Here is a 12,070-nt window from a genome sequence, read left to right as displayed (position 1 = left end):
CTTGCGCAAATAAAGAATTGAATACCTACTTATTTTAATTTTGTTTTATTTATTTCCTTTTTAATATCCTTGATAACACAAAAAAACGAAGTTACAATTATGACATGGACTCTCGAATATACAGCTACTTACTTTTATAAAGCAATTGTATTTTAGCTTATCATAAATGGATAATTATTAAAGTTATCAGACAGTCTGTTATATAATATTATAATAGTAAATAATAATATATGCATGCATAATACGTAATAATTATCCAAACGAAAATAGAACAGCTATGTACCCATCTTTTTAAAAATCCCGCTTCATAAATGTAACTGTCAACTTCATTCTATTTCAAATTTGGCGCCACTACAACTTCGTTGTGTTGAAAGTGGGGGAAGGTTACTGTCAGGGGATATAAACATTTTATATTATAAGCATATTTTGTAAAATTTTATTGTTGCAATGAAAAAGACGATAATTTATTATCAGTATTATCTTACCCTTCAAAACAGGGGAGTATATTATAATAAGGCACTATTTTCTATTGGAACCAGTTTCTTATGTCTCAATACAAATCTTAGGGGAGAATTTTGAAATTTTGAACCTATACATTACTTATCATAAACTAAAAAACTTTAAGCACTTACCAGACTATAATCATTTTTAGTCATTAATTATGAAACACGACAATATACGTTTTATAAGACTGAATATTGGTGTTCAAATTTTTCACAGTTACGTAACACTATGCTTTATGTTAGCTATACTATATAGCTTATATTATTAACATTTCGTTTCGATATATTTCAACTACAATTTAAATGTTCTGAAAAATATAGTACAATTAATAAATTATATTTTGGGTGTTTTATCCCTGCAAGTTGTATCTTTTTTCTCGTTATGTTGGCAGCCTTGTCGACATAATACGCGCACATGCGCAGAACGACAGGTGGTCGACGGCTCGACCCAGCTATTGCGAACGAACATCGACTTCTCATGCTCATCATCAGCCGCTATCGTGCTCAAGTAAGAGCGATATGCAGTGCTTTGTGTTGAAGTGGTCGTGGTGACATGGCGTCCGTATTTTAAACGTTGTGAATGGTGTAAATAGTTCAAAATAGTAGTTATTTACAATGAATGTGAATTATGATCGTGTTTGTAGACTGTGCTTGTCATCTCGAGGCGAATTACTGCCGATATTCCCTACCACCAGTTCGGATGACTCGGAACCTCCTGTCCTTGTGTCGAAAATAAAGGATTGCGTGTCCGTTCAGGTAAGAAGAGTGATAATTAAGTTATAGAAATGAGTTTTAAGTGAAAGTAGACCCTTGATGTACGTGAGAACTCGTCATCCGTCTCGGTTCGTGTAATGACAGGCAGTGTGTCTAGGTGGAGATGTCGTAAGATCGTCCACCATTTTGTAATGTACCACGGCTCTCGTTCGAATCGTGGCCGCATTGCGTCGCATTCCGTGCAGCCGGCGAGGTATGGAACGCATGATGAGGGTCGGGTTTGGCATTATTCCCGGGGGCCTGGTCGGGAGGGGGTCTGCGTTAGATAAGCATGGCGTTGGGAGCGGGCGTATTGATTTATCGGACGACCAGGCCTGTGCAGCTCGTCTCGAGTGAGGAGCGTCGCTGTCGGCGTCAGTGCGCTATAGATGTGTGTGTGTGTGAGACTATCGAGCGGTAACCCTTGAGGGGCTCACTGGTCGCCACTCGACTCGCTTCTACTTATTCGGTTGAAGAGCAGGCGCTCGCCGCCGCTCGACTATACCTACGCCTACCTACTTAGTTTCTCCTCGCGCCATATCTATCTATATATGAGGCGCGGTTTCGCTCGCCACATCGGGATGGAATGCGCGCTTCTTTATACCTTCGTAACATGATTGCGTATGATTATCTTTCCAGATAAACGAAAATGACGAACTGCCCACTAATGTCTGCAGGAAATGCTTGGATAATGTCAATAACTGGCATATATTCAAGACAGTTTGTGAAAGGACACAAAACAAACTACAATCTCTGATTCATAAAGAGAGCAGCCATCTAGAAGAGGTAAGGTTATTTTTCTTGACTGTTATTTTATAATACAGTTGTCACATAGTTGTTTACATATTTACATAATGGAAAATATTTTTCAGGTTCACATTAAAACTGAACCAAATGAAGGATTATCAGATGGTGGATATGATGATGGGATTGCTATTGATGGAACATATCCAGATATTGAGGTCTGTGTGTTTTTACTTTTTATGATTGTGCAATTTTTACCAACAGGATAATTGTTAATATCCTCCATTTGTCTGAGTAATGCCTCATGATTATTTTATTTTAGCTATGTCTAGATTTTTGTGTCAAGGACATATTGATACTTAAATTGTGGTACAATTAATTATTTTTTCTTATAAGGTAATTTTTTATTGATGCTAATTTTGGTTCATTCACTTTTAAATATTGAAATAATTTTTGGTAAACTTTTCAGAATGCCGGGCCCTCTAATAAAATCCAACCTGAAGGACCTCCAATATTGGCATCTTTGGGACTCACTCCAAGAAGTGATAAGGTAAAGATTACTATTAATGCTCTTATCATGCACTGTAATGAACTGATAAGAGAAGTAGTGTATATGGCACTTCTATACAGAATGTATTTTGATATTTTTGTAGGAGTTTATTAGGTAGTAGTGTGAGAATAGTTCATTTGAATTAATTTTATTCGCAGAAATATATAGATCCAAGGATGGATTGGCAACGGGTGCATGCAATACTTGGTATAATTCAAGATGATGAAGTGATTGATTCACTACAAAATGTGGAAGAATGTGAAGTCTTGCATCAATCTGATCATGATTCAGATATGGAAGGTGATTTAACGGGAGCAGTGCCAGAAGACTGTCTCGATTGCAAAACTGGTTACATGTGCAAAAATAAAAGAGTTTTGTCCAAAAACCCAATCCTGCCGCTCGCTGAAAATTTAGCTATAGTAAAGAAACTTACAAACTTGAGAAAGCGAAACATAAAAAGTGTGAAGAGTTGTCAATTCCCTAAAAATGCATGGCAACTATTGGTCAGCGATGACTTACTAGAACTCATTGTTTCTTCCACTAATGAAAAAATTATAAAGAACTCAAATAATAAGGCCACCGATGTAAGTGAAATAAAAACATTGATTGGCATACTGTACTATCATGGCATAATGAGGCCAACACATCAGAAATGCAGTGACCTCTGGGACAATGACTTTGGATCTATTTGCATTCGAAGAACAATGAAGTATGATAGATTCAAGTTTCTTCTTGAGAACTTGAGTTTTGACAGTGAAGGTGATGACAGTTGTATTATGCAATTGGATATTATGAAACGCATTCGCAAGGTGTTTGAAATTTTTGCATTGAACTGTAGAACTGCTAAGGAAATTGGAAATACCGCTGTTATTGATGAACTTTTATTACCAGTCCATGGCCCGTGTCCATTTAGATATTCTATAAAGAAGAAAGAAATAAAGCAAGGAATGAAAATGGTACTTGTAGTGGATCCAACTAATTTTTATGTCAGCAACTTGGATGTTATAACAGACCCGTATTTTGGTAATGAAGATATAACTACAAAATTAGTTCAACATCTTGCAGGGACCGGAAGATCTATTTATATGGACTGTTGGTTTTCATCTGAGACATTAATAAACAGATTGAAAAAAGAATATAATTTGTATAGTATTGCTGCGTTGCACCCAAGTGATACAAATATTCCACCAGTATTTTTATCCCAGTATAGAAAGTGTAAGCCATTTATTAACGGGTTTATAGATAAAGACTTAGTTTTGTCTTCTTATATTGATTCAAACTCGAAAGTGGTGAATATTCTGACCAATGAACCTAATTATTATAAAAGAGGACATATGAGTCACACAGTTGTATCAGCTTACAAGAGAAATAAATCTGCAATTGAAGTTGTTGATGTTTTAATGCATTACTACACAACAATGCAGGATACAAATGATTGGACTATGTCACTGTTTTTTATGTTACTGAATATTGCTTCAGTTAATGCTCAAGTTATATGGAGCAGCGCTAATTCAACGAATGTAGTCCAGCGGCGTATGTTTATTCGTGATCTTGCTGTTAGTTTAATGGAATCAGATGAATCATCTCAACTTATAGAAGAGTTCTTAATTAAACGGCCGAGGATGTCTGCTATAGGGAATAATAGTGGGACAGGAATTAGGCAGAGAAAACGATGCAAAATTTGTATCAAATCAACCAAGAAGGATAGAAGAACGAGGCAGAGTTGCTTGAGATGTGGAACTTTTATTTGTAGAGAGCATACAGTCAACATCTGTACAGTTTGCATGATGTGAATAAAGGGAAAATGAAGATATTGACAGTATTACAACTACATGTTATAATCAATGTAAAATTACCTTTTATTTAAATTTAAGCGATATAGTTTAGAATGGTGAAAGAAGTTAAAAAAATGTACCTAAATAACATTTATATTATATCATAGCTTTCAATCAGACATGTCTTCAAGCATAATATATAGCTTGTTAGACAGTGCGCGCACGAGCAACTTTGTCTCCGCAACTTTTTTGTCTCCGCAACTATTTTGTCTCTCCCACCCATGGCTAGTATGAAAGTGCGCGCACGTAGCGACGCAACTCCCCATACAAATTGATGGGAGAGACAAAATAGTTGCGGAGACAAAGTTGCTCGTGCGCGCTGGCTCTTAGTCGCAATCTAATATTCATTGCAAAATTTTGAATAATTTTAGAAATGTGTAAAATTATTACGTTATCGTAAAATAATTTAAATTGTTGTGAATAAAATTTTTATTAAACCAGTGTGCAATTGATTGGAAAAAGAAATATTATTTTTTTCATTAAACTTTACTATATTCATATAGATGTGTCATATACAAAATATATCTATTTTTCAATTATTTTTATGTTTATTAAATAAAGAGTTGATTTATTTCCAAACCTTTTAAATTTTTCGTTTTATTATTACTTACCTAAATTACTTCTTAATTTATATAACATTACAGGGCGTGGAAAGCGAAAAAGATGAAGAAGAAGAAGACGAAGAGATGAATGAACAACAAAACTTTCCGACCCCGCCCAATGTACCAGAAGTTTCTATTACGGTAATGCGCCCTACAGGAGAAACGTTACACGCGCGGCAGGGCATACAGCAACTAGCTTCAAAGGATTGCCTAGTCTGTGGCCGATCCTACAGGTACTCACATAATGCCCGACGCCACGAACTCACGGCGCATAGCTTCGATAGATATACAAATAAAATTACAAACAAAAAATCTAACCGCATGCAACCAAAACTGAGGCCTAATCCATTCAATCCTAAGGCCCGTTTAATGCCAAATCCTATAAGCCATAAAATGCAACTCATTCCAAATACTCCGATGGCAATTAAGATGATGCCACAAAAAACTATCATACCACCAAAACCCATTCCTATTAAGAATATCAAACAACAACAAAACAATCTGCCATATCCTTTACGTATTAAAGCATTAAAAGATTTGCAAATCAAAAAGAAAGAACCACAAATCTTGAAGACGCTACTTACAAAGAAGCCTGAGGTGCTAGTATCTGAACCAGAAATTCTCAACTCAGGTCCTGAGAGCCCTGAGACATTAATATCAGAACCTGAAATAGCTTCTTTTCAAGTAGAGACTATTCTATCAGAGCCCGATGGCTTCATAAATCATCAAGATCAGGGAGAAAATGATGAGGAAATGCAAAATCAAAGCCAGAATTATGACACTGTTGACATGGACTCTGATAATGAGATCGAAATCGCTCGTCAACATGAAAATGAAGCTGAAGGTGACCAAATTGATAATCAGAATGAAATGGAAACAGAGCAAACTGTAAATAACGAGGAAAATGAAAATGAGGAACAGAATGATACTGAAATTGAACCTAAAGAAAGTGAAGGCCAAGAAGATGGTAATGATGAAAATAACGAAAATGAAAAAGAAGTAACAGAGAATGAAGAAGGTAATGAGGAAAAAGAAGCAAATCAAGATGAAGAAAACCAAGATGATGCTTTCGATCCCGATCTACCGCCCCTAGCCCCGGTTGTGGAGATAAATGAAGATATGCAAACAAACTCATATAACAGCGAGATTAATGAAGAAGAAGAATTAGAACTTGACGATACAGCCGACCCTAATGACGTAGTCGATGGCGATGATAAAGAACTCGATCCAGATAAACAGTACGTCACCAAAACGCAAAAGGAATTTATCCAAAAATATCGCGACATCATCGAACAGATCAACACTAAAAGATGTCTTTGCTGCAATAAAGAACACCCGAGAAGAAAAGCAGTTATACAACATTTACAGAAAAATGGACACAAAGTACCTAAACATACTTGTTACAATTGTGTCGTAACCTTCACTCATATTGGTGCTCTATTGAGTCACATGAGGTCAAACACTTGTACTGATCTATGGAAAATAATTTATAATGAAAATGGTATCAGTGATGATCAAGTTCTTGAAGATGAACCAAAAGATGTCAAAGTACAATACAAAGATATATTTAACGCTAGGTCCTATGCTTGCAAGTTGTGTCCTGCAAAATTCCAATTGAAACAATTTATTATGAAACATGTGTTAGATGTTCATGAGGATGGCCAATCACGGGTTCATCTTGCTTGTGTGCATTGTAGGTCGCGATTCAAAGATAAGAACTTGTGGAAGAAACATATTCGTAATGGTGAATGTACTGTTTACATCGCCTGTGATTTATGTTCAGAGACATTCCGCAATATGCAAGATTTCAATGAACATGCTCTGGCAATTCATGCTGGTAGTTTTGATCCTGATAATCAGAACAAATGTGTGGACGGTCGTCCGTCTGATTGCCCCATTTGTGGTAAAAAGAACAGTGGCTATCCAAATTTAGTTAAGCATTTGAAGATAATACACAATGAAGAGAAACCGCATTACTGTCAACATTGTGATTCAAAATATGAGCTAGCCACCGATCTAAACAAGCACATCTACATGGAGCATTCTGATAAGGTTTTAGGAGTGCAGTCCTCGGAGCCAGACATGTCGCTTGTAAAAGAAGAGACTGAAGAATACCATTATTCATGTACAGAATGTAATGCCATATTCGAAACTGTCGATGCATGGACTGATCATCAGGTTGCAGAACATAATCAAATCGCGCATCATTGCGACCAATGTGAAAAGAAATTCCTAAGACCATCTGAACTGGCAGAGCATAAAAATAGTCACTTGCGCGTCAAGTTGTACCCGTGTAGTATTTGTTCCAATTCTTACAGTACTCCACAAAAGTTATCGGAGCACGTTCAGCAGACTCACCCAGGAATGGGAATAGGCGCCGGAGAAACAGAATTCTTCTGCGATATTTGTGTGAGATCATTCAAAAGTCGTCAGGCCTTCTCGAACCATATGCGTATTCATGCTAAAGTGCCCTCTACTAAGAGAAAGTCTGGAGAGCTTAAAAGTTTTGCTCCACAAATTATTGGTAAACCAATTCGTCATTTCTCTATGGTACAACCTGGATTTAGTCCATTTAAACCCAATTGTAATGTACCAAATGCACCTTATTCGTGTGACATTTGTGGAAAAGGATTTATGCACAAGAAAAATATCTGGAAACACAAGAAAGTTCTGCATGCAGATATTTTGAATGAAAGAAATGACAGCGAGGAGAACACTATGCATGCGTCCACAGAAGATGATGAATATAATCCTGATGAAAATGGAGCGATTTTATCTACGCCACAGTTTAACAGCTTCAATTTTGCGAATCTTGCAACTAACATGCAGGCAGCGCCTTCCCAGGATGCAATGCCATATTCCTGTGACCTGTGCTATAAGCGATTCCCTCTTAAAACAAGCTTGTGGAAACATAAACGTGCAAAGCATGGAATTATTAACGCGAGCGCCACAGACAATTCGGTAGAAGTTAACAATAGTAGATCCAGTTGTACCATATGTAAAATTTCGTTCACCGACAAAAAATCATACTATAGGCACAGGAAAAATGTCCACAAGTCGACTGTTCAGATGTGTAAAATATGTGGCAAGCCATTGAATTCTACACTAGAGCTCTATGAACATCTAAAGTCTGCTCATGCACGGGAATTGTTAGGCTACAACGCTAGCCAAGGTCCTAGTAAAGCTCAAGATATTAGTCAAGAAATGGAACTCGAATACGAGCCAGAGCCTGAACCCGTGGACCCGAGTGCGGACTACCAAGCTCGTTACCCGTGCGACACGTGCGGGAAACAATTCGTTGGGTTGCTCGCCTTACAAAACCATCAATGTATCAATCAAGTTACACAACAACCTCAGACTTTCGATTGTGAAATTTGCCACAAGAGTTACACCTCCATCGCTGCACTCAAGAGTCACCGTGGATGGCACTTGCGCTCGCCAGATGGCAAGGCCGCCGCGAACAACAGCGGCTTGTGGATGCCGCAAAACAAAGTAACGAGTAAAGTCAGTAAATACGAAGTCGTCGACCCGTCTCAGTTAGCCCGCGTGTCGCACACGACTACCAGTCCCGCCTCTATTGCCAAGCGGAGGCTACCGCCAGAAGTGGAGGTGACCGTCGTCAATCCGAACAAAAAGATGCGATCGGATGATTCTATCGAAATGGACCAGCAGATTTCATCCAGCGGAGCGGACGACAGATACTGTAATATATGCGATCGCGAATTTACGAAACGAGCAGCCTATCAGCGCCACATGGACGAGGTGCATCAACCGAACTCGGTGTTCTGTCCCGTCTGCGACAAGAGTTTCACGCGAAAGTCCACTTTAATCGTGCATATGAAGAAGCACTACGACACCGGGGAAGGTAGTTCGAGCATGACTCTTCAAGAGGACGATAATAATTCGTGCGAAGTGTGCGGAGAGCAATTCGAGAGCGCTAAAGCGTTGAACATGCACCGCGAGACGCAACACGGTGATGAGGAATCTAACGAGTCTGAAGATGACGGTTCGGTGCCGCTCCCACAGCCCGGGGAGTTCACCTGCGGACAGTGCGGGGACGGGGTCGCCACCCCTCGCGATCTGATCGCTCACAGGACCATGCACTCGACGCCCACCAAGTTCTTCTGCAACATTTGCAAGGTCTACTTTGCCAGAGCAATCGACTTGTCTTCGCACACGCGAGCCAGGCATTCTGATAATGAGAAAGTTTTCTTCCCTTGTGCTATGTGCGACCGTTTCTATATGAATAAGAAGAGCTTACAACGGCACATCGAAATGGCTCACTGATGTTAACTTTAAAGCTGGTTGAACACCAGCTGGATTCAATATTGTCTTTTCGAGTGAAATGACTGGACATTACAAGTGAGGTGGAAATTGATATGTTTATTGTAAATAAGCGTTTTTTTAATGATTTCTTACCTTAGGAAAAGGTATTTTTAACTTTTATTTTGTTGTCATTCCTTGTCTTGTTTGGTTTTGTATTATGGTAAATAATTTTTAATTTTAATTAATATCTGCTCATATCTTGTGTTATTTATTTAACTTTCAATTTAGCGATTGAAGTGACTCAATAATTTGATTTTGATTATTAACTATGAAGGTGTAAGTTAGGCCTTGAATACTAAGCCGAATAAGTTAATTGTTATTTCGTATTTTTTAATTAAGTGAAGTGATTATATCTATTTCTGTATTTTAAATACTGAAATAACGGGCCAAAATTTTCATATAGTCATTTAAATGTTTTGTTTTTATGTAAGTGATGTTTTGTCTTTGAATTAATAAGGGCAAGATAAACTAAATTAATCTTGGTGAGTTCTTAATAATAATAATTAGGTTCTTTTATTATTATTGTAAATAGTTCGATGAATACAAATTAGGGATATTGAGTTTTGATTTAAAGAGTATTTTAAGTTCCATTAAAATGTACTGATTATTTTATAGCAATTAAACTTGTATATTTTTTACGAATAAGTTAACCACAAAAATGCATCATCTCCTCATCTATGATAATTATTCGGCCTAATCATTTTAAATTAAATGATACATTATTTTAACTGTTTAATTATTAATTTTAATCAACCAATTTAATCATTTATTAATCTAAATCTTATATACCGCAACATATTTTACAAATTTCATCATCTCTTTGAGTCTCTACGAAGACATACTAAGAAATCAATTAAAATACTAAGATTTAAATCAACCCCATAAAAATAATGATGTATATTTTGAGCGACATATGCTATGTGCATTATGTAGTTACATTTTCAAAGACATTGTGCCTTGTTGATTATATTCTTCTCATGATTTTAAATTATAATTTATTATGTAATCTTCATACATATTGGTAACTCTTATTGAATCGCTTTCATTAGGAATGTAATTTTTCTTAAGGAAAAAGTCTGATTATTATAATATACTTTTTTACATCATGGAATTGCCATTGGAAATAAAACCAAATTGTATATTTATTGATCTCTCATTTTATTCGGCTGTAAATTGTGTTTTAATCATTGTTATTTTACAAGATATGTATAGCTATATAAAATTATTGTCCATAGATGAGGTTTTTACTTTGTCATCTTTGTGGTTTCACAAATAAAGTGACTTAATAAAATGTTGTTTTTTATTTGATCATTTCCCTATATTATATTGTCCTTTATTATGTTTTGAGAGAGGAATCAAATTTTCCCTATAGTTATACACCTTTCAGATACTAAATGTTTTGAAGATAATTTGCAACAATATTATACATGGTCTGAAAAAATTTGGTTTTGTCAACCATAAAGACATGAATATTAAATTTTAAAAGTAAACATGTTTAGGAAACTCTTATATAACAGCAATATACAATGAAGGTTTAGATTGGTTAACTACAATATTTGACGATCATGTCATCATCTTGCATCAGCCTTCAGCAATAGTTGTAGGTATAAGTATTTTTAATAGAAACAACAATCCCCGAACATTATCATGAAAAATATTCCAAAGATGCGATTGTAGGGCTTGCACTTTTAAAAAGTTATCAGATCTAATGTAGAGCGTACAGTATTATATTATCTGTGGTACAGACAAGAATCTCATCTTTATAAATTATAATTAATAATCTTTTTGTGAAGTCCCGTGTCCCCTAGTGAGGTAAGGGCAGATCCCTTATGTATACATCTGGTTCACTGATCGATTTTTTTAGGAACAAGTAGGTGATCAGCCTTTTGTGTACTATCAGACCGAGAAATTTTTTTTCGTCTCCACCGAACCCAGGACCCCTTGGTTCAACGCTTACGCGTCAATCACTGTACCATGGTCAAATATAACTAGTTAATGTGGGTCTAAATAAATATTGTAATATTTTTTCATCTAGCTCACACGTTAGTACACGTCCTAAGTACTAACCCGTAACTTAACAAACTATACCTTAGTTAAAATATGCGAACTGGTCGTTTCGTTACTTCAAGAACTATTGTACAAAGTTTTCACTACGCCATCCGAAGTACGCAAAACGGCCAAGCCACGTATTTTAACAGAGGTATAGTATAGTTTGGCTCTACATGAATGAACGCTTCATGATCAATGTCGATTTTTCGATGAAAGAAGTTTTTTGATGAAAGAAGTGTCAAAACCGTTTTATGTTGTATGTAGGTAACTACTTAATGACCATGATGATGAGGATGGCGGTTCTACAGGGGTCTTTGTACGCAATGACAAAAAGAAAAATGGTGGTCAGAACGCTGATACATTGATACTGTAATATAAAATATAACAGTATCTTAAGATAAAATATTATAGTATCTTCACCGTGTGTGACGCGCTTAATCCATACAAACAAACCTACAAATTAGTAAACTTTACATTAAAACTTAGAGCCAGTTTTTCATAATACATATTCGTAACTTCGGAATAAGTATGGGTAAATGCACTTTCCTCGTGATAAGGATCAACATATTAATTGCTCTTTGGTTTCAGTTACGATTATAGGTATTGCCATCCAAACCTTTTTCCATGAGCTGAACTTAACTAACTGTACCTATGTTAAGCGTAGTGCATAGACATACACTGAATATTCATAATAACAATAACTAGGTG

At 36.3% G+C, this 12,070-nt stretch overlaps 1 protein-coding gene across 1 annotated transcript; it reads left to right on the top strand.

Moving 5' to 3' along the window:
* The first annotated feature begins 927 nt into the window (after positions 1 to 927).
* On the top strand, positions 928 to 10,598 carry LOC149905740 (uncharacterized). Its single transcript, XM_090105993.1, has 5 exons — positions 928 to 1,259; positions 1,896 to 2,042; positions 2,129 to 2,218; positions 2,470 to 2,550; positions 5,030 to 10,598. The coding sequence occupies exons 1-5, from the start codon at positions 1,119 to 1,121 to the stop codon at positions 9,272 to 9,274; spliced, it is 4,704 nt and encodes a 1,567-aa protein (XP_089962119.1). The 5' UTR covers positions 928 to 1,118; the 3' UTR covers positions 9,275 to 10,598.
* The last annotated feature ends 1,472 nt before the right edge of the window (positions 10,599 to 12,070 follow it).

The sequence above is a fragment of the Colias eurytheme genome, chromosome 9 (assembly GCF_061535395.1).
Source record: "Colias eurytheme isolate Ceu_HAF_F1 chromosome 9, ilColEury1 Martin Lab GWU primary, whole genome shotgun sequence".
NCBI lineage: Eukaryota > Metazoa > Arthropoda > Insecta > Lepidoptera > Pieridae > Colias > Colias eurytheme.
The sequence above is the reverse complement of the archived record's forward strand: the minus strand, read 5'-3'. Positions and strand labels throughout refer to the sequence as shown.